This window comes from Morchella importuna (assembly GCF_003444635.1).
Source record: "Morchella importuna strain M04M26 chromosome Unknown Morimp01GS009, whole genome shotgun sequence".
In the NCBI taxonomy this organism is placed as follows: domain Eukaryota; kingdom Fungi; phylum Ascomycota; class Pezizomycetes; order Pezizales; family Morchellaceae; genus Morchella; species Morchella importuna.
Genome location: NW_025763406.1, coordinates 571286 through 594391, shown reverse-complemented (window position 1 = coordinate 594391; position 23106 = coordinate 571286). Strand labels below are relative to the sequence as shown.

Sequence of the window (23106 nt, the reverse complement as noted above, 5' to 3'; positions counted from 1 at the left end):
TCTGTAGGTATACACCCTACTCTAGTTAATCCTAACTCATAAGATCGTGCGCTATATGTACCCCGCAGGTACAGACAAGCCCCAGCCGGCCCCCCAACCTAATTTTTCGTTTAGAAATCTACTTAGGACTTTACGGAGGAGTCCCTAGATTATCATGGGCTTGTTTCCCGAGGTTTTGACAGCTAAAATCTCCACTATTGCTATGGTAAACTCAAGTTTTAGTAAATCCGGAATTGGCATTTTAAAGGGCTTTTATGTAGGCTAGTTAAAGTAAACATATACACACATAGTTACAAAGAACGGATTAAAGACTAGACAACGAGACTCTAATATAAGAAGAGGACAAGAACAGTACACTAGCTAGCTATGATTAGGAGAAGAGGGCATCCCCTCTTCTCAAACCAATCAAGACTATTATCTTCGCTATACAGAAACCTACATTTTACTATTTAAGATGCCAATGATTAATCTAGTATACTCTAGGGTTCGAGTGGCCCCTAGGTCAGTATATATGTTAAGAAAAACCCCTAAATGATCATTTCTTGGCCGTGATATTACAACGAACTATCCCTTAAGCTGTCGAGACATGCTGACCCTTTTTTGCGGGGGCTAAAAGTGTGGCTTTACTAACAAATTCTTATCCTGAGTCAATCTCCTACCAATGACTCGCCTGAATTTGCTGTGGCTTGTTGACCCCCACAAAAAAGGGTCAGCATCGACAGCTTAAGGGATAACCCGCACATACTCGACGCCTCGCTCTTACTTCTAAACTCGCCCTACATTGACAACAGTTTATGAACCTCGGTTTAGCACAAGTGTTTTTCGGGGACTATAACGATCATTTAATTTACCTCACCCCTCGATGATCATGAATCTAAACCCGTTTATGTTTGGAAACCAAATAGCTCCTGGTCGAGGCCCTATTGGATTGTGGGGTAATATACTTGTAATTGTCATGAGGATTATATTTTATTATTAAGAAATGGTTAGCCTTCCGCCAGACTATTTGTCTCTGGAGGCTAGGGATAATTGAGTGTACCCAAATTGGGAAACCTAACCTATACCAATGAGTTAGCGGGAGAACCCGCGCACACAACGTCAGAATTGATCACGAGTATCTACTATAAATGGACATATTCCAACCTATAAAGACCCCACTTTTTTTTCTCTTCCTTTTATTCTCACTACCAGTGCCAGAGAAAAAATCTTAAGACCCCAATCTCCTCAATATGAAGCTCTTCATCACTTTGGCCCTCCTGTTTAGCAGTACTTTGACTGCAGCCCTGCCTGCGCCTAGCAATACTGTAGACCCCGAGACTATAGTCAACTCTCCAATATACCAGGCCTATAAGGGCGCTTTTTCGGCCAATATTGGCGGGTCTTCTGAGAATTCGATCGTCACCCGAAACGACCTAATTGACGGCAAGTGTAACGATGTTATCGTCATCTTTGCCCGAGGCTCGACAGAGCCTGGGAATATTGGAATCACTTTGGGGCCCGTGTTTTTTGATGCGATTGAGAAGGTTGAGCCTGGCAGAATTATTACCCAGGGAGTCAATGATTACCCTGCATCTGTTAGTAGTTCCGCAAGCTGTACTAAAGATCTCTTGGCTACCTTACTTACAAAATCAAAGATTTCCGAAGCTCTCGCCGGTGGATCCAAGACTGGTGCTAAATACATGGCTTCTATGGTCTCCCTTGCAGCATCTCAATGCCCGGAGTCAAAGGTCGTCCTTTCTGGTTATAGGTGAGATTTATACAGAACTCTTAAATACTCAAGCACGTAATATATACATGTATATACTAATGCTCAACATCAATACAGCCAAGGAGCACAAGTCACTCACCTGGCTGCCGGATACATCCCCGAAGATCTCTACTCAAAGGTTGCTGCGATCGTTCTCTTTGGAGACCCAGATGATGGCGATGCCTTCCCCGGCTCTTTAAACGACAATGTCGCAACCTTCTGTAAGGATGGGGACCGGATCTGTGAAGGGTTCCCGATCCCGAGTGTGGTGCACTTCACTTATCAGAATGATGTAGGTAAGGCTGCTGTCTACATCGCTGAAAGGGTCTGATCGGATGTTTATGGACGTGCCTGCCCTTGAAGTATCTGGTCTATTTAGTGCTAGAAATCACGGGCTTGGTGTTTGATGATCATATAGTTACGGGACTATGTTTTCATTATGGTATTTAATGTGGAATGCCTTCGGAGCGCCACCTACATATTTGCTTATACCTGCCGAGTGATCAGTCATGATATAAAATCACTATATAAACATGTCTGTGATTCGTAATCTAAAACATATGCAAGAGAGCCAACACCTACCACAGTTGTATGTAACCACAGACCCAGCACAAATCTCTCCTGTCTTCTCTGAGACTGATCTGACATTTACAAACCCCACAACTTTTTCAAGTAGCCACCGTATGTTATGTTCATGCATATGTGTATTTCGAAATACCAGGATTTGACGGCAAGAAGGCCGAATAGCTCTAAATCCCAGCTAATGGTGGCGGCGGATGAATACAATTAATCAGTCAAGCTAGCTAGTGGTGTCGTAATCATGACACATCACTCGGTGCATCTGAGCCTAAGAGAATGTATCCCTTCGTGCGTACCGTAGACATATGGTTGTCACTATCAATCACTATTAGTCAATATTATGCGTCAACAGTATGTAGATGGTGAAAACAACTAGATACTCCGGTATAACAAGAGTTATATGGGTATATATATAAGGATACTCTATAATATTGTAGTCAAGAAGGTAAGATAGCGACCAAGCCTCGTACCCTTCACTCTACCTTCCGTGCTTATTTCTAAAATTGTGCTGTCTACTCTTTCCCACTCGCTAATCAAAGTCATGATAATACCACATTCCTAGAATGGCACAATAAAATCCCGAGTTGGATGGGATACCCAGCTCAATAGATGTTTCGCCAGGCTCCAAATGCTGTTCCGCCAGAGGGGGGAAACCCGCTGACCAAACGTTTTGAAATGTAGAGATTTATAATATCTAATATCTATCTTAATTTAAAGGCTGCTAACACACATTGCAGAATAAACGACCACACAAATGCTTTCAAATCAACTCATGTATCTTTCAACTTGAAGCTATAATCACCCCCGAATTCTAATGCAGCGTTTGTAAACTGCGCCGTTTCTACCTGTACCCATTCTTGCCAGGGCCACCTCCTTTCTGAGATTACAACAAACAAGGTAGCTTCGAATGTCTCGTAGGCAAACTTATTTCCATGGCCAGTTGAGAGCGGACAATTGAGGGCAACCCACCTCTCGTGATTCTGTACATCGTGTATTAGCCATTAAAGTCACTCACAATAAATTGTTCATTGGATAACAAAGTGCATATAGGCTTACAGCAGGTCCAGCGACGCTAATCACGATTCTCCGAGTCCTCATCAGGTTATCGGCCCTTAATGAGAGGGTTCCAGCTTTCGAATTATGTTGTTCATAGCAAAAGGGAGTCGGTATGCTGAAAGGAAAGAGCGTTGTTGGGGGTGCAAACGATATAGAGTATTTTGGAGAACGATAGCCGAGAAGAAACGCCTTCTGCCCGAGGATCTTTCCACCTGCAAGAGAAAATGTTGATGTTCCAGCGTGGTCCTTATGATCTGAGAAGCCTTGGATCCTATCAAAGAAGAAAAGTTAACATATGCTCAGGAAATAATCACTAATAGTCGGGAGCAAATAATAACAGCCTATCTGATGGCGGGTTCCGAGAACGACCAGCCCAAATAATCTCGGTGCTTAAAATGAATAAGCTAGGGGAAAGGCCTACCAAGTCCAACCAGCAGGAAAGGACACCCCCCAATTCTTTTCGGAATGTGCAATTCCTGTCCCCTGCAACCAAAGTTCACCACCTCTCTTTACGGTGTACTCTGCCATACTTTTATGCGAGAAGACGTTCCAGTGCAGCGGAAGCAGATGCACTAAATTGCTGAATGCACCCTCTGGAGTACTGAGTACATCCCCTTCTATCCAAGGTGCCCTCTGAGTGATCGTTACTTCCACTTCCACCACGCTCTCGTCGCCGCTCTCTGACTCAGGATCTGGGAGACGGAGTGAATATTTCTGTTCACCTTCGGCAGTACGGCAATATCCGATTCCGTCCGAAACGACCCTGGTGAACTCTTGGAATCCGCTTTCTTTGCGTTCTCCGAGGACGTCTGTGATGGTTGAGAATACATCGATTTGCAATGCTTTATCTTGTGGCCCTGATACTGATGGTATGTGGGAAAAGTGGATATAATGGGGTTTATCTTCTGCTTGTCGCACAGAAGAGAGGATAAGGAGTATTGACCCGTGGGAAGGTGTTACAATACGGGTATAGTATCCTTCAAAAGGTGCCGTAGGATGTGGAGCAAAGTGATCAATACTAGGGAGCAAACGTGAAAGTGGCGTCAGAGAAAGCAGAAAGTGTGCAGGTTCAGTAAGAAGGGCGGCAAGGTATGTAAGCATTTTACGAGTCGACGTCCTTCAAACTCGATTATGGAATTTGTAGGAGAAAAGGTTGTTAAGATCAAATGCGGCCTTAATATGTACCGGCATACATCAGTATTCGTGGTTCGAATAAAAGTTGGGATGACGTCATGATTTTGCGGCTCAGCGGGATCGCCCGTTCGCCTAGGTTACCCAGTACGGCCTCTCCAACAAGGAACACTCCCAGCATCATAATAAACATTCGTGAGTGGGGTATCTCGGCCATTATAAACGAAATCTTATACCAAAGGGTTCATAACTAGCATTGGAGTCAGGAACGTTTATCCACATAGCGCAACTCATGTCTTCTGGTAGGTCAATATCCCATGACTGCCCACCGCCGCCAGAAACAATCCCGCTGCACGAACCTCAGGAGCACCTAGCTATGAGCCATGAGCTCATTCAAGTTAATGTTCGAAGTCGGGATACCCCACCCCTCGGCTCCCTTGGGCAGGCTGGTAGTACTGATTCAGCAGACATAAGGTTGTCTATGTTTTCTCGAGAGTGTGCCGAGTTCCACAATATCTCCTAAGTAAGCTAGGTTAATTGTTGTTGAACATGCGCATTTGTCGTTTCTCAATGGCAGCCCAGTAGTTACCGTCACCAGGACAAAGCAGACCTGTACACATGTACAGTCAAACAGTCCATTCCATTATGAGAACCTACATGGCGCAGACTCATAAATAGAAGTCAGGACTAGAGTAAATATAATCGGTATGTTTCCTGATATTTTATTTAACGGTATATCAACTCCCTCTTATACCTAGTTGCTGATTTTGATGGCAGGGCACAAGAGAAGAGCTATCAAAAATTTTCCAGGCAAAACAGTACACGGGTTGGCCGATGGCAGTATAAGTTTGAAAATACATCTGAGATAGTCTCGAGAAATTCGAGTGATTCTTTGTGTTTGGAAATGACTGTTTTTGCGGAAAAGCCCCAAGACTCTAAAGAATCCCAGCCATCCTTGCGATTAAAAGTAGATTATATTCATAAGGTAAGTTTTTGGTCAATTGATTATTTAACAAAATACCCGATAGATTTAAGTATTGGGACTTCGTACAATATATCAGAAATTCCAAGACCCCCTCTCGGTTATTAAGTAAATAATGTAAGCCTACCTTAAATATGAGCTTTTTCTTGTTGTACCTACCCCGGGAGAGATTCGGCGAAACTTATAAATGTTTATTTGAGATCAAGAGTTTACGTAACCTACCATGGCCATACTTTACGGTTTGCTCCCCCCCCCCCCCCCCCCCCCCCCCCCCCCCCCAAAAAAAAAAAAAAAAAAAATAGAAAAAAGAATAGAGGGTGAAAGAGTAACAGATACTGTAGCAATGTATTATTTTGAGGAAAGAGTAAACACGATAGACGGTATTTTACTCTGGCTATGAGACTCATAAACAATACGGTGATTATGGAATATATATCGGTACCGGTGCTTGCCAGGATTCGATTATTACTCACCCATATTCCTAGCATGATGGTCAGTAATATGCGATAGAAGCGATCTTTATATGGAAAATCTATCATCACTACTCACCCCTTTAAAAAAAAAAAAAAAAAAAAAAAAAAGAACCCCCTTTAAAAAAAAAACCCCCCCTTTAAAAAGAAGAGTCGAGTGACCACCCATGATACCGAGTGATAATTCACGATGCTAGTTTTTACGCGGCTACACGGAGCGCTCTTGACCTTGATTCCCGCATATCATTCTAGAACACGGCTGCCAAGTATCGTGGCTTGTGGAGCACAGGGCGGAAAACCATGTCCGCTATGGGAGGCGGCTTCTACGGAGCACAAACGGTAAACATCATAGCACAATGGGATATATAGTTAGCTAGGTACATAGAGTACCTGGATACCTGCAAGAAATAATTCTCTTGGCAACCGTTTGGCCATATGCACGACACCTTCCACTTCAAAGTGCTAGCTAGCAAGTGCTAGCTAGCAAGTGATAGACCGGTATATATATCACTGGAATTAATCCGCCTCCCACATCATCAACGAATATTTGCCGTGGATCTCTAAATCTAGGTTATCAACTGCGCGCCCCACAGATAGACGGATACCTAAGCTCAAAGCGACCAAACCCCAGGGACCAAGCAAGCTTCAAACTCCCCAATCCGTGATCGCCACGAGTGAGAAGAAATGATGTCAACCCCAAGAAAGATATCCCGATTTCATATCCAGGATAACTAACTACAAGTGCCGGTCTGGAGGGAATCAAATATAGCAAAGCACCTTCGTTCCACAACTTCACCAGGGACACGCATTTAAAATGACATTATTTCTATACCAAGCTCCAACGTCATTTCTCCCATCATTCCTTTCACCCCCTTCCGCCGGCCCCCAAAGTTCGTCACTGCCCAGCCAGCAACACAAAGCGAGCCAAGCCAAGCCAAATCCCAGTGCAAGATAAGAATTCCCAACACATCCAAATAAACGTAATAAAAACCTCAATCCGTCCAAAGCTACTCATACATAGCGTACTCTATCCGGACTGCAAGATGCTGAAGGCGCAGCAACCATCAGGAACGAGTCCCTGAAATTCAACTCCCCACACAAAACTCCGGCTCCGAATTCCTCCGATTTTGAACAGTGGCAAACTTAAAGAGAAGATAGGATATGGTCTCCCTGTCGACGATTCCTAGTATTCTACATACTCTAGCAACTAGTCGCGCGTCATCCCTGCAAGTATTTTAAGCAAGCAGCCAAGCAAGCTGGAGTCCTAGTCGAGTCCTAATCGGGTGCTGGGAGATCGCAAGTGGGTCCTCACTAGAAATTCCGATGGGCGCTAGAAATCTGTCAATGATTTCAAAGCCAAGGTTCTTTGTGACTGATAAGGGTTGATAAGCCGGGAGAAAGTCGTTGCGAAACTATTGTTGTCACAAGCAATTGTCATAGTTAGCTCTCGAAAAAAGAAACATTCAGCTGTCTGCCGACCGAAGAAAGGCAACCACTAATCGAAATAGATGATGACTTCTGTAGATAATTAGCCAAATGTACAAACACAAGCAATACAATCCAAGCAAAGGGAATAGTTTTGCATCTCAATTAGATTTCGTTCGTTTATAATGGTATATACCATACATACAAATAAGTTATACGACTATGAACACCAACTTCCCCCATCCCTTCCAGTCCAGCCAGTAAATACCCGATAAAAAGTCCCAAACGAAACGATGCCAAACAACCGACCGACCAAGAAAGAAAAACCCAAATATACCCAGCGCTGAATTTCCCAACAAATAAATGGCAATAGTAATCGCGAGACACGAACAGAAAGTAAAAAATGGTAGAAAAACGAGAATAAAAACCAACTATCCAAAGGTCCCAAAATACAACAAAATTCTGAAATCAAATAAACAAAAACGAGTCTTAGGAGAAGGAAAGAACTAGTGTTCTTTCGACTTGACTTCTGTGCTCGGGGCGGGGCTAATTCCTAGCTCAGCTGGCTGACGACCTTCAATCATCTCACTGTGAGCAGCAATCCCGTGCCTGTCACCGGCGGCCACAGGTGCTCCTCCGTGGAAGTGCTCCTTAGCAGGAGTCCATGCGAGGTAATCGCGGCGAACCTCAACGTAATCGTACGCAAATTCGCCCAATTGATCATCATCCATACCCAGGAGCTCAGCCTGCTCTGTGGCACGGAGCTGCAGACCAGGAACTGCATTGATGGCGAGACAGAGAACGAGGGTGACAACGAAGGAGTACAAGGTGACAGCGAGAATATAGGCGATCTGGATGTAAAGTTGCTTCCAGTTCTTGTTGGGGAATCCACCTTGAATATTGTTGACACCATCGAGGCCGATAATGTAGTCAGCACCGAGAAGACCATTAAAGATAAGACCAATCATTCCAGCGACACCGTGCTCAGCGAAGACATCCATAGCATCGTCAATGCGGACATAGTATTTAACTGTGTGGATATCAGTATAAAATTCTACTCAATGATAGAGTTGGGAGGAGCGTACTCTTTGTAGCATAATTGCAGACGACACCAGTCACAACTCCCAATAGGATGCTTGCATGGGGCGAGAGGAATCCAGATGCAGGAGTAGCAGCAACAAGTCCCGAAATAACTCCTGAGCAAAGACCAACCATTGACCACTTCTTTGCAAGTCTAAAGTCGAGCAAGGTCCAAGTAATTCCAGAGAAAGCGGCAGTAAGGTTAGAGTTCCAGCAAGCCATCACAGCACGGAGGTTAGCACCGAAGGCAGAACCGCCGTTGAACCCGAGCCATCCAAACCATAGAAGAATTGTACCAAGCGTGATGAGTGAGACGTTGTGAGGTCGGAAGTTGAGAAGCATCTTCTCTTGGCGCTTCCCGAGCACGAGAGAATAAGCGAGGGCACTGACACCAGAAGCAATCTCGACAGGTCCACCACCTATGTGTGCACGAACATTTTGTTAGTTTGACATGATTCCCCTGGTTTTGAAGTGTTTCTGTTATGTAAGATTTACCTGCGTAATCCAAGACGCCATAGTTGAATGCCCATCCGTTGACATTCCACACCCAGCACGCAACAGGACAGTAGACGATCGTTGCCCATAAGAAAGAGAAAACCATCGCAGGCAGTACTCTCCCACGCTCAGCAATAGAACCCATAACGATAGCGACTGTAACAGCGGCAAATTGCATCTACAGCGTCTGGTCAGCCAAGGGACTTTCGCTCGCTCATAGAAAGCGAGACCTACCTGATAGAACGAGTACAAAAGCTCCGGAACCAGCGGTGACCCAGGACTCGGCGCAGCCAACATATCCAACAACGCAAAATGCTTCAAATTTCCAATAAACCCATTGGTGGCAGTTTTCGAGAAAGCGAGCGAGTAACCCCAAAAGTACCACTGGAAAGTAATCACAAGTGATGATCCAACACACGCCCAGATCAAAGACAAAGCAGACTTTCTACGAGCCAATCCAGAATAGAGAAAACCCAGTCCAGGAATCATGATCATTACCATTGCGGCACAAATCAAGATGTAAGCCTGATCTCCGGATTGGTACCATTGGTTCAAGTTTTCCACGGCTGTTTTGAAATAAGGTTTAGTCAGTTGAATAATTCCTGAAACCGGTTGATAGTAGTAGTTGTGGGAGACGAACCAGAATTACCACCAGTCTCGGCGTTTGTTCCATTGAAAACGGCCGGGGCACCGACCCACGAGTACGACATTATTGCTGTGATCTTATTGTAGTTGTTGCTTCAGCAGTTGAAGGGAATCGAAATCGAAATCGATGTGTGTTCTCTGTGGTAAACAGTATCTTATTCCAAGAGGATACTGTTGCCTTTATGTGTTGTTGTAGAAAATCACTAAGATCAGAAATTGGTGTCTGATTTAACGACTTCGTTTCTGATTTAAAGTGGGATCAATGGGTAAACTGAACCCGTGTTGTTGTTGGAAGTGATGATGGAGATCTGAGAGGGTGGGGAGGAAGGGGACGTTAAAAGGCCGTTTCTCGAAGCATGTGAGGCGAGAGCCGGAAGTGAGATCGGGGAGAAGAGGGAACAATTGAGGAGAGGGGGGGACGAACAGGTAGGGGGCTAGGAAGGCAGAAAGTTCGTAACTCAAGGATGCCAGACATGACATCGTAGATGGAGATTTGGATAGGGATCATTTTCTTGAATGGGGATGATGCATGGGTGGACAGACATGCATTGAGTGGACACGCTAAATCATTCACGGCGCATATCATTCATTAGGGTTGTAGATACATGTAGGCCTAAGTACCTATCTACCAGATGGCAGTGGGTAGAGATAAAGAATTGGTGCGGAGCGGGCTAGGTTAGTGGTAGTATATACCCCTATGTGGCTAGAAGTTATACGCTCTCTTGCTCTAGACTGTGTTTGTACCCGGTACGAACGGCGGATGAGGAAAATGTACACTCTAGTTAGAGTAGCTCGCGGACTACTACATCTGGTAACTCATAATTACGGTACTGTAACTCTACTGGTAGAGTAAACCTCTATCTCGGCAATAGGGATAGGATAGGTACTCTACCGCCCCCAAACGATGATCACTTATCGCTATTTGAATTAGTCCTGAGACTTACTCCTAATTGATATCCAGCCCATAATTATGTCTTCCCTAGTACCAGTGCTGATTGTTTGCCCATGAGTATGTACCTACTAACCCAACTTCTCCACAGATTGTTTGATGCCAGTTTCTGTGGGGTGCCTTTGCATGGCAGGGTGTTTGACTGGCTTGGGATTGGTCAGGCCAGGGTGTGCGTACTCAACGTGTGTTATGTGTGTGAAGAGGGTGGGCTAATTTGATCAACAATATGTGCCTACATATTCATGACATTCGGTCATCACTCAGAGCTTTCAAATCTCTTGTCGACACTCGCCAACAGCATGCTATTCTCCACTGGATATACAGCGACATCCTTGTTTGATAACTGGATAATTACAACGAATTACCTATCAGGCCAGCTCTCTCGTTTCGTCCCTTGGCGTGGGGATCCAGTTGCACTTCAATGCTCTGTATCACCCTCTGTGGTGATACTGGCCCGGGTCACACACTACAACACCTGCTCAGAGTCTGCTCACTTTACTGCGACCCACAGTAGAGTTGAGTACTTACTTACACTTCAACTCACTAGAGTAGAGACAGCCGCCGCCTTGCTGCAGCCTTGTGAACGCTTGCAACGTCAGTGCCAACATCAAAGTCGTATTAATTAAGGCATCTCTAGGTCTTATCTCTGAAACATCCATTTCGCCTAGAAAGCGCAAAAGAACCGATAGTGGCCAAGTCTTGAAAATAACCACTTGCCCAATTTCAATTGCGGCTGTGGCTTTTGTCTCCATGCTGTTGTGGTCAGAGAGATAAAGAACAAAGGCCTTAATTTGGCTTGTGGCTGACCCCATAGAAAAACTACCGTGGAACATCTGGCACTCACTCTACTGGAGCTCCCACAACATTAAACCCATTAGGTTTGAGTATGTGTGTAGATGATACGTTTTGTGTGAGTAGTGTAGTGGTAGTGGTGTGCATGCCAATCAACATGTGGTTGTTGTTACCGTTTAACCTTCACTCCCTGTCCGTCCATTCCAGCTTCCCCGTCGCGCGCGGCCGTCCCGACGATTTGCTCCAGCGCCATACCCTAATCAATCCTGGTCTGGCCCCCCCGGCACACTTGCATGCAGCCACGCAAGATCGAATCGTACCCCTAGGGTGGTGGGGGTCGCCGTCGCGCGCTCACGTTTTTATTTTACACTTTTTTTTTCGTGTTCCTTATCTACTTCCAATAACATGGGTATGATACATATGCGGATCTCTTCTCAACCTCCTTACAACCCTACACCTACATATCCCCGGATGAACAACCTTTACTAGGTACTACTACTACTACTACTACTACTACTACTAAAGTATCATCACGGCACTCTATGGCACTGGGTTGTTTCACCCAGTAAAGCTCGGGGCAAATCTCATTCGGTTGTCAAGGCCAGACGGTGATGTATTTAAAGCGCCGAGCACAGAAAGAAGAAAAAAAAGCGTTGATTTTCGTAGGCAAGACGTATGTACGTGTGGTTTTCGTCATTCGGTAACTGACGAGCGAGCATCAAGTAAGCAAGAAAGAGGAAAAGTAGATCAGAGGAAGATCTGGAAAACCTTATTTCGGATGATGGGACTGCAGCTTTTCCCTTTATCTATCGTGGAAAGAAAAGTAAACAAAAATCGATTGTCGAGATACCTGAATTGATAGTGAAGAAATCTACATAAGTACCTACACAAGCCTTGGTTCCTCCATTCCGAATAACTACAATAATACCAATACCATTTTTCTGATGTCGGTATTCTGAGGCTCTACAGCTTCGGACATAAGACATTTGGCAGAGCACAAGACTCGGTGATTCCGTATTTACACTCATTACAGGTGATTAATTTCTTGGATATCGAATTCTTCCGCTAGATTATTTATTCCCAGCCACTACTCTACTGACATCTAAGTTTCTCAGCTAGCAGCTACACAGGGAAAAGACGCACAGATCAATTATGATTCAGTATTCCCTGCAAGTTGAAACATCTCTATTTCGCCGTCGTGTGAAGGAGAGGGATTGAGAGAAAAAACATGCGACACAAGCAAGGTTCGAACGACTGGGACGGAAAAATTCTGTACCGGCAATTAAAGAGACCGGTTCAACCCGACCCCAGACGTTCTCGAAACGAAACTTGGTATTTTCGGTAGGCTGATAGGGGGAAGGTTCCTAGTTGAATTTGGGGTAGTGCTTACTAAGGTTCAGATAAGAAGTCGTTGTAAAAAGGAAACGTAAACCCTCGAAATCGTCGAGGTAACAGCCAAGTTTCCCAACCACAGCCCACTACACTACAGCCGCCTCATCCATTCTCGGGCTCCGCCCATGGACCACCTCCACCATGTTACAGTACTCATACCCGGATCAAGCGCAGAGGCAAGCAGCAGTACCTACTCTAGAGTAGAGTAGCTGTAAAAATAGAGTGGGATGGCAAGCAGACAGTCAGATCGAGTAGGAAACGATGGGATTTGTAAAGGCGCAAACAAACACGAAACCGAGTGCACGAAACAGAATTGAAGATCAGAGATGCAGCCGTTCCTGCACTGCGCTTCTCCGGCCAGCGATATGTGAGCGATTTGAACCCACGCTCGCCCGTTGGTCAGTGGTCAGGCAAGAAAACCCCATCAACAGGAAAATTTCAAATTCATCAAACTCTACTCTATCCTCTTTAGAGCGCCTAGTACCATCCATCCATCGACCGCAGAAAGCACCCCATACTTTTCTTTTCGATACTCTCTACCCAGCTCTTTCTCCACGGAACATACCGGAAAACCACCTGTTGGGGAAAATTTTTTCGCGATCTCCCCTTGATTCCTGATTGCTATGGGAAAATTTTCATCACCACCGTGCTGTGCTGCAGGTTGTAGATCTTCAAATTTGACAACTCGTGGTCTTTTTCGTCTGTGTGTAGAGGAGTACCTACATGCACTTTGCGCGGTCTTGGAGCTGAAACCAGGAAAATGGTTTTGGTTTCGAAAATATGTATTTTTGGAGCTCTTTTTGGTCTCGTGCCTTGTGGCCCTAGATCCCTGATGGACTTGCGGACTGTTGCTATGGCAACCGACCAGGCCAGGTACGGTACGGTTCGCTTTGGTTCAGGGTCTAGATTTCACCTGGACACTGCGCCAGTCGGTGAAATTATCATTGACTCTAGTCTCCCCGCTGCTCCCGTCGGACCCGTCCTGCCTGCCCTATATTTCTGGTCCGTCTTCAAAACGCGTAAAGCACTCTAAGGTAGTGCTGGTAAACTTAGGAAAAGGTTTGTTGCTGTCCCTACTTCCCATTGATGCTAACTTACACCTCATACACCGCATGGAACTTCGTTATTAGAAATTACACCATGTATGCGCGTTACAGTGCGTGTTCTCTGTTTGCCCGATCGGTCGGGCCCTAGAAGCTTAAAGCCAGCTGCGGCGGCAGCGTGCAGGAAGGGATATGACAGCAATATCTGTAGAGCAGGTAGAGTAGAGTAGAGTAGAGCAACTAGCCTACCAACTTTTCAAATCATCACCGCACCGCGATGGGAGCTTGCATGAATGAGCCTACTCTACTCCACCTATCAACGACAACCCTATTACTGAACTGGAGTAGTGGAGGAGCCTGTACCTACATAGGGCCAAATAACCACTTCTAAGTACTAACCCGACGCTTGCTCAGGCACAAATGTGTTCAAGTCTAAATCGACCCGATCCCTACCGAAAAGAATTTTTTTTTTTTCTATTTGGGCTGCAGGATGCAAATTTTAATGGTGGATTCTGTTTACGGATACTCTCTAGACAGTTCGCTACCGCCGTACCGTTGCGCGTGGCTTTCGGTAAAGGCGATATTGCCGACGTCGCCGGCGCGGCATTGTACTAGTTATGGAATGGAGGCCGTCGACACAACCATACAATACTCTACCTATTTGTCTCTACTCTAACCACGAGTGCCTACATAGGTACGTGTATGTACCTACATAGTTCTTTTATTTCCCAGCTGAAGGGGCCTAATGAGTTTAACTCATGCGTGTACCTACATACATACGCATCAAGAGTGGGAGGATGACTTCAGACAACACAACCTACCTACAGGCCCGGGTTCCGAACTCCGGCTGTGAAGAGATTGAAATGTCAAAGCAAATACATATTTAGAATCCTATGTTAAAGACTGCATAAATGTGCAATAGGGCCAGCTACTGTCAGTGCATAAACCTTCACGTGACCGTGGCTTTGTGGGGTGCTGTGTGGGGTATCCGGGCTCCAGGAGGAATATGGCTCGAGAAGCTATGGTGGGTAGTTGTGTAAACTTCGGCATTTGCAGCCAATCAATCTATAGGAATTGGGAGATCTACCCCTATGATGGTACTAGCACCTAGCCTGACGGTGAAATTTTCTCTAATTCCCATACAAAAAAAGTTCCTCTGAAGTTGACACACCCACCCCCTATGCCTTCTCGCGCCATATGTAAAGTACCTAGATGGACTCGTAGTCAAAACCGAAATTTCTGGTTTCTAATGATTTGATTCTGAGTTGTCTCTCCGGCTTCCCTGTGATCAGATATCCCTGTGAACAAACTTTTAATGGGTTAATGCGTTGAAGATCACTGGTAGTGTTTGAGACAAACGTAGGTCCTGAAGGATGGTTCGACCTGAAACAAATGTTTGTTTCTCCAAGACAGGACTCGCCGCGCGAGCGATTTGTTTATAAACACCTCGGTCTCATGTATGTAAGCGGTGTGGAATCCGTATTCGCCTACTTAACTGTATTCCAAACTCGGTCTCGTTGAAGATCACCTTACCAGCGCTTCTGTGGGGAGGTTTTCTAGTGGCTTGTGAATCCCCCGCGCGTTTACCGCTGACGCATACATATGCGGGGGCAAACTCGAAGAGTATCGCTGACAGCTCTTTGTCTCATGTAAGTAGACGAAAAAGCTTTACGGCATTGTATGTAGGTAGCTATGGAGGGTATATGTCAGAGCTCCTCCGCCCTCCGCCGTTGGTCTTTAGGTTAGGCTTTTCGTAGCTCTCTATAGCTCTCTGTACGACTACTAATCTACTGCTCACTTCCCTAGCAGGCAACAGATACAACTGTATCTCGTAGCTCCAGAGATCATGACGATATCGATCATAGCTTACTTGAATCTATCATGCACTCATCCGCAACCTAGCAAACTACACTTTCTCGCCTCCCGAGTACCAGCAACCAAACAAAAACACATGACAGAACATACTTACCCCCAGGACCCGTATTCGAGCTTAGTGATGGTGGGTGTCGTTGTTGCCATCCAATAACACCTTCCAGCTGACATGTAGGTACGTTTTGCCTTTGTCGGGATCAACCGGTTGGGTGCATAGAGTGCTCTCTACCTACGGATACAGAGGTAGACCATATACTCGACGCAGCTAGGCGCAAGGCCTGACGAGATAGAGTGCCTACGTAGGAGAGGTGCCGATGGGCCTTATCGGGGGATTAATAAACGAACGATCGTGCTTGCATAAGTCGGGTCTGTCATCTGGCAGTTTGGTGCTTTTTGCGGGGAGATTAGTATTTATTGATTGCTTTCGAATATCGAATCTAGGCACACAACAGCTTAGGTACCCGGAAGTATACCTTTCGATGTGGTGCTGGGTATACTCTAGCTGTCATCTATTAATTGCGTAGATCGCGGGCGGCCCTGCTTCCTCGCATGGGTGATGGTGAATGGGTGAATGGGAGGGTGGTGGAGTATGTAGTAATAGTGACTTTCGAGATTACTGAAACCTGTAAGTCATATATCAGTAGATACCAGGGGGCCAAGAATCAGATAATCCGGGGACCCCCGCCATAGCTTCTTGGTATGTACTACCAACCTAGAGCTAGAGCGTCCTGATTATTGGAGGGCCAATATTTGAGACACTGGGCGAAAATTAAAATACTCCAACCCATGGCGGCCATAGATAATTTGCGATAAGGAAGAAAAAAAAAGTGTACATATGTATGTAGCCAGCCTGCTCTTGGCAGCATGGCCGCTGGGGGTAGAGAAGACCAGAGAATTTATGTAGGTGACATGATGAGTGTGTATGTTTACTATCTTTACAAACGACTATTAGAAGTAACAATCGGTACAATAAGTACATGTACAGCGAGAGGTAAAATTATTGTAGGAATAGGGGTCTAAAAACAGGGTTTCTATGGCTGGGCAAGCCAATAGGACTCCTCCTATATTTCTACAATAATCTTACCGCAAGCTGTACGTCTGTAGAGTACATCAGGTCGCCGACGCTGGGTTTGTGGGTTGATTAATTAGTTATCTAGCTTTGTGGTCAGCACGTTTGATGTTTGAACGGGACTCGCCAGCTGGAGAGCCCTTGTGCTACTCTACAGGCCTTGATGGCTGGCTTGCCTTGGCTGCATTAGTACCTATATTGTTGGGGCGGTGGAGGGTGTGTTTCGATCTATTTTTTTTATGGGACGGAAGATGTAAGCTAGGCGTGGGGGGAGATTATTCTCACGCACAATCACTCGTCTTTTGCTTGGATCTTGGAGACGAACTTGAGGCGCCCTTAATTTTCCGAGATCTGGCGCGGCGTCTACACTATTAGCCAGATATACAGCTGCTAGTTAGTTCAGGAGATATAATATAATGTTCTTACAATTATCATTGACATATAATTCTGGCAATGACAAGTCATGCATCACTTACTCGTACCATAATAATCTACACCTAGCTTTGAACTGGAATAATTCGGCCGGATTGAGGGATACGTGGGTGATCCTTCATGTTAGGATTAACTAAGGGCCGCGTGATTCCGACTCAGCTCCAGAAACAGAGAGTGGTCAGCTATGATTAAGAAAGCCATTCGATTCGAGACAGGGCATTCCCTTGAGGCACATGCCTTGCACCAAGAGTATCTTAATTGCCTCGAATATCAGGCATATATCCTTCTAGCTCCGCTTCTAGCTGACGCTACGTCCATATCCCCAGACCCGGAACGATTCAAGTAACGCTCGCCGGAGGCATGCACGTGTGTTATATTGGAAAACCTAAGCTGGCTATATGACGGAATAGTGCCATTTCAATATAATAGCATTACCCCTTAAGTATACCCCCCCCTTACATCCTCTGTGCTTTGCTTTGATTCCTAAAGTGCCGACATTACCCTAACTACAATAAAATGCGCTATTTACAGTAGAACATGCCAAGATGAATAGTACTCTGGAGTAGTTAAGTTACCACAGAGTCCGAAACATCCATCCGCAATTATCACACCATCGTCTTACGAGCTTCGGCCGGACAAATGGGGGGGGCGGGACCTTTTGAATGGCTGGAGGGGCTAGGGTTGATAGAAGAATGGAATAGGGGTGATACGCACGGCCGGAGGCACCTTTGTCTCAGATGTCGATACCGAGATGGTAAGCTTTGTATATAGCTAGTGACCGCAGATAAGAGAACTTATGATGCCTATTCGAAGCTGTGGGAGAGCTGAGGCTGGGTGTTGTAGTTTTTGCCTTATCGTAGCTAGCCTTGTGCGTATTGTGCCTTTAATTTGGGCTTTCAGGGGGTGTCTGTGAATATAGATGTTGGTGATGGAAAAGGAATCAAAGATCTATTCAAGCTTTCGAATTTCCATATTTCTATAATGGATCCGGGCCACCGGGTAAATATGAAAAAGCAATCTTCATATGAATATAAAATTACAACCTCTTTGTTAGAGAGATGGTATATACGTATCTGTATGTATTGGTTTGATCATAGAATCTCACTCACCGGTCGATTTTGAACAATGGTACGCCCCTAGAGCGAGCCAGGAGCCTACATTTATAGCTAGTGCATGCACTATACTTGGTCGTGTGGGCGACCTTGGATGATGTAGTTTCTCGTCCCGGCCTCTATAGCCCATTATGCTCGGGCTCGATTCAAAATACCAACTGAGGTGGTGACTGTGGTTGTAGTCAAACGTGTCCGGTCCTCTGCCACCAATGTGTCGACGAGGTTGATCTGTGTTTCTTTTTGTGTTAGTTTCAGGCACTGGTTAGTCAGATTACTAAGTACCCTACTTATGTTCAAGCTAGGGATATTACATACTACTCATAGCTGGTCGACTCTCGAAAAGCCTCATAAAGCGCGGGAATATCGACTTCACCCCCCCCCCCCCCCCGGGGCGTATACTAATGATCAGGTATCATCCCTAACCCTGGTTCGATCTCGACCAGATCCTATGAACAGTCCCGAGTCAGAAAGCATAAAGTGCATAAGCCCCGAGTCGGGCTTGAAAAAGTACACAAGTTCGGCGTCAAGCGCTACGGCATTCGTAGAGCAAAAATCATACCCTAACCCTAGCCTCGAGTCAGAGTTCATGAATTTTTTCCCCAACCTTATAGCTTCCCGGGGGGGGGGGGGGGCATTGTTTACAGTGCCATGTGTTTTGAATTAGATATCCTGTAACTTTACGTTAATCTCTTATACATGTAGCCCTTCAAGTCTGAGGCCGCGCGCCTATCGTAGTGGTATTGCCCGTGTTTGCATTTCTTTTTTTTTTTTTTTTTTTTTATATCATGTAGTTTTAATTGATTCTAGGTACAAAACTCTGCATGCAGTCTTAGACTATGGCATAAAAATACCTCTCCCCGACTTAGAAACTAAATTCCACAACCTCAGATGAACAAATGGAAATAATGAAAGCAAAAACGTTAACAATCTGACTAGTTGACTGCAAGGAAAAACCGACGCTTTGGCGGCCCGTGTCCGACATAAGAAATCTTCCTGCTGGTTTCAAATAACCTGTTGCCCCTTGAGGGTCTTTTATGGGTGCGGAGTACCCTGATTTGGGTTGGGTTCGCGGTGGCTAGGTGGTGGAGGGAGGGGAGCTGAGCGTGCTTGACATCTCACATCCGGACAAGAGGGGGGAGATATGTTCCTTTCTGGGGAAGTTTGTTTTGGTGGTGGTGATGAAAGCTCCTAGAGCTAGTGAGTTGGTGCGGTCGTTCCAGATCTCTTCAAGGGTTTTGATCCCTGGGAGGAGTTGGGTGCGTTGGGTTGCCTTTGCTCGGCAGAAGAGGATGGCGTGTTCAGTGGTTTCAGGGCCTTCGCCACATCTGTCGCATTTGTCGGAGAGGTGGAGGTTAAGCCAGGATTTGTGGCCTCTGAGGTAGCTTTTTTGGGCTCTCATTTGATGGATTCGAGTAGCCGTGAATTTGTTTAGGTCCATGAAGGGTTCAGGGCTTGTGGTGAGGGGAAGGAGTAGTAGGGGGGTGTCGGAAAGTCTTGTGCCCAGTTATTCAGCATCTGATCTTTGGCTTGTTTTGGGAGGAGTTTGTGGTCGGTTCCGCCTGCGATTGGGTAGCGGAAGAGGGAGCAGAGATGTTCGATGGGGAGGTAGGCCACTCCCTTTGTTGCCGTGGAGTTCCATTTTTTGGGTGGGTTGGGGCAGCCGCGGAGGAGGGTTGTGTGGGAGGGGACCCTATCGGGGGTCAGGGTGGGGAAGGAGGGGTGGCAGCGGCCTGTCACTGGGTTGTTGAGGGGGTGGGCGAGTAGGACACGGATAGCGAATTTTGTTTTGAGGTAATGGATATAGTTGATGAGGGGGGGGCAGTGGGCTTCGGCCCATAGGACACGTTGGTTGGTTGCTCTGAAGCAGCCAGTGGCCCATCTGAGTACAGAATTCCAGAATTTATTCATGGCCTTGAGGGAGCTGGTGGGGGTTAGGACGGATGCCCCGTATGTGAGCATTGGGCGTATGCCGAGAAGGGCGATTTTCCTGCAGTTGGATGAGGAGAGGCCTTTGCCGGGGGAGGAGAATCTCTGAAGGATTCCGAAGCTGGCCTGGGCAGAGGCTAAACGGCGGATGAAGTGGGTGTTTGGGTTGAAGTTTGGGGATAGCCAGAAGCCGATCCATCTGACTTGATGTCCTGGGTGGAAGGCCTGGTTATCGAGGATGATAGGGAGTGTGCAGATTGGTGCTTTGTCTTTAGGGGTGCGCCAGTGCATGAGTTCGGTCTTGGGGATTGAGAAGGTGATGTTCTGGGCGGCCGTAATTGTTGTGATCGCCTTGAAGTGGTCTTCGAGGATAAGGATGTTCTGTTGGTAACTGGGGGAGCCCACGGTTATTGCAAAATCATCCACCTAGGATAGGGTTAGCCCCGGAGAGGGGTCGTGTAGATGGAGGATGTTCATGTATATGACGAAGAGTAGGGGCGATATGGGGGAGCCTTGGGGAACTCCGACTTGTACGGGGGTTGGGATTCTCGGGGAGCCTTTGTAGAGGAGGGTGATGTGCCTGTCTGAGAGGAATGAGAGAACCCAGTTGATGATGTACGGGGGGGTGGCTTTGGCCGCGAGGGTGGAGGCAAGGGTATGTTTGACGACATTATCAAAGCCTCCTTTGATGTCGAGGAAGAGGGTGGAGACTTTTAGTTTGGCGTGTTGCATGGCTTTGGTCTCGTGGAGGAGGGTGGTGACTGCATCGGCTGTGGAGAGGCCGGCTACTGATCCGCATTGGTGGGGGTGGATGAGGCCTACCGCCTTGGCGATAGATGCAAGGCGGAGGGTAACGATCTTCTCGAGTATTTTGGAGAAGGTTTGGAGGAGGACGATTAATCTGTAGGAGGTGGGGAGGGTGTAGTCGGCTTTGTTCGGTTTTGCTAGAATAACTCTGTTTGCCCTTTTGAGAGAGAGGGGGTGGTAGCCGCTTTTCAGGAGCGGGTTGAGGAGTGCGGGGATGATTTTTGGGTTGGCCTTATTGACCCCTTTCCATACTGAGTAGGGGATGGTGTCTGGGCCTGGGGCTGAAAGGTTGGAGGTGGGGAGGAGAGTGGATCTTACTTCCTCGGGGGTGATGTCTGGTACGTGTGCGAAGTTGAGGGGGGGGGGAGAGCCTGTATCGGGTCTGGGCGGGAAGAATGCTTTGACAAGATTTTGGTTCAGTAGAGCAGGAGTGTGTGAGTTGGGGAGGGATGGGACTCTGTCCTCTGATCTTGTCGCCATCTTTTTGAGATTCCAGACATCGCTGGTGGCTGCGTTGGACACGAAGGAGTTCCAGTGAGTACGCTTCGCATTTTTGATTGCGTTGAAGTAGGCATTCTTTGCTGCTTTGACTTCGAAGGGGGGCTGAGGCCTCTTCTGAAGTCACGGTGGACGGAGTGGTAAATTGTGCGGAGTTGGGTTATGTTGGGGTTCCACCACGGTTTCGACCATTTGGTGACTGTTTTGGAGGGGGTGTGGGCCTTCAGGGTATCTGTAAGTCTTAGTAGCGATTGTTCAAACCAATCGTCGAGGTTTGCTGGGGGGTCGGGGCTGGGGATTGTGAGGTTCTGGAGTGTGGGTTGGAGGCTTGTCCAGTCTGTGAGTTTCCAGTTGGGGCCAATGATGGGTGTGAAGTGGGTGTTGGGGAGGGTGAAGGTAATGGCGATGGCCCTGTGGTCGGAGCCGGTGGCCTCGGGGAGGGGTTGCCATCTGCTGAATAGGGGGAGGGCTCTTGCGTTGGCGAAGGCGAGGTCGATTGCCCCATGTCTTTTCCGGGGGTCTGGGGAGTGGCGGGTGTAGATGCCTGGGTAGTTCAAGAGTGAGAAGTTGTTGGTTGTGGCAGTGTGGGTGTATGGTCCTGAGAGGCGGAGTTCCCCATCAGAGAAATTTCTCATGGGGTCTGCTGCGGGAGAGTGGATGTTGAAATCTCCTACTATGATGAGGGGGTTGGGGGTGTGGGTGAAGATTTCGGACGGGTTAACCGATCTCGAGGAGTTGGATAACTGTCTATTATAGATATTGGTTATCGTGAGGGTGGAGTGGGAGTTTGGGGAGGTTGGGAGGAAGAGGTTGATTGAGATGAGGTCGCCTCTGTGAGAGGGGGTTGCTGTTGCTGAGTTGCGTTCGAGGAGGTGGTTGGAGACGTAGATGCAGGTGGATATCTTGTCCCCTGCGTTAGTGGGGGAAGGGGAGTATAGTGTGAATGAGGGGGTGTTGAGGGGTTTTCCTTTAAATAAGGGGGGTTCCTGAATCGCGATGACCTGGGCCTTCGAGACTGTGAGAGAGAAGAAGAGGGAGATGAAGACACTATTGCTCCCAGCGCAATTGTGTTGTATGATGCGTAGAAATGGTGTTGGGGGACTGTTGGGGTCTCCTAACATTTAGGCGTTGTTGAGGTCCATCTCCGTCACCGAGCTCTGGGGAATCTCAGTGACTTCTTCGTCGGGGTGGGTGGATGAGGAGCCGATGGGGGAGAAGACACGACCTCCGTCCCTCATGCCGTTATTGGCCGAGTCTTGTCTCTGGACGGCGAGTTTGTGTGGGCAGGAGGACACGAAGGCTGGGTGAGGCCCTCCGCAGTTAGAGCATTTAGACTGGGATACATCGCAACAATCCATTGTTGATACATTGTATCCTAGGCAGCTGGGGACGGGGCAGCGGTGTTCTGCTTTGGTATGGGAGAGGGTGCAGTAGGGGCAGGTTGGGAGTTCTTGTTTGCATCCCTTGATGACATAGCCGAACTTGTAGCAGTGGGAGCACTGGGTTCCTGCTGAGGCTGACCACATAATGGCGCAACGGCGGGGGCGGGAGAAGAGGCATATGGTGGTACCAATGTCAGCGGCTTCAGAGCGGGAGACAGTTAT

General features: G+C 46.9%; 5 protein-coding genes across 5 annotated transcripts; 2 read left to right on the top strand and 3 right to left on the bottom strand.

Annotated features, from left to right (window-relative positions):
• Positions 1-1229: 1229 nt before the first annotated feature.
• Positions 1230-2078, top strand: LAJ45_03936 (uncharacterized protein; the record flags this gene model as incomplete). Its single annotated transcript, XM_046113518.1, has 2 exons — positions 1230-1747; positions 1826-2078. The coding sequence occupies 2 exons, from the start codon at positions 1230-1232 to the stop codon at positions 2076-2078; spliced, it is 771 nt and encodes a 256-aa protein (XP_045973247.1).
• Positions 2079-3096: 1018 nt separating this feature from the next.
• Positions 3097-4483, bottom strand: LAJ45_03935 (uncharacterized protein; the record flags this gene model as incomplete). The annotated part of the gene is made up of 3 exons (XM_046113517.1): positions 3097-3306; positions 3383-3653; positions 3804-4483. 3 exons carry the CDS (start codon positions 4481-4483, stop codon positions 3097-3099), a joined length of 1161 nt encoding a protein of 386 aa, XP_045973246.1.
• A 322-nt stretch (positions 4484-4805) lies between these two features.
• LAJ45_03934 (uncharacterized protein) lies at positions 4806-5382 on the top strand (the record flags this gene model as incomplete). Its single annotated transcript, XM_046113516.1, has 5 exons — positions 4806-4815; positions 4988-5036; positions 5096-5125; positions 5199-5218; positions 5291-5382. 5 exons carry the CDS (start codon positions 4806-4808, stop codon positions 5380-5382), a joined length of 201 nt encoding a protein of 66 aa, XP_045973245.1.
• Positions 5383-7896: 2514 nt separating this feature from the next.
• LAJ45_03933 (uncharacterized protein) lies at positions 7897-9675 on the bottom strand (the record flags this gene model as incomplete). Its single annotated transcript, XM_046113515.1, has 5 exons — positions 7897-8420; positions 8476-8889; positions 8966-9143; positions 9200-9531; positions 9606-9675. 5 exons carry the CDS (start codon positions 9673-9675, stop codon positions 7897-7899), a joined length of 1518 nt encoding a protein of 505 aa, XP_045973244.1.
• Positions 9676-11018: 1343 nt separating this feature from the next.
• LAJ45_03932 (uncharacterized protein) lies at positions 11019-11311 on the bottom strand (the record flags this gene model as incomplete). Its single annotated transcript, XM_046113514.1, has 2 exons — positions 11019-11025; positions 11088-11311. 2 exons carry the CDS (start codon positions 11309-11311, stop codon positions 11019-11021), a joined length of 231 nt encoding a protein of 76 aa, XP_045973243.1.
• Positions 11312-23106: the final 11795 nt, after the last annotated feature.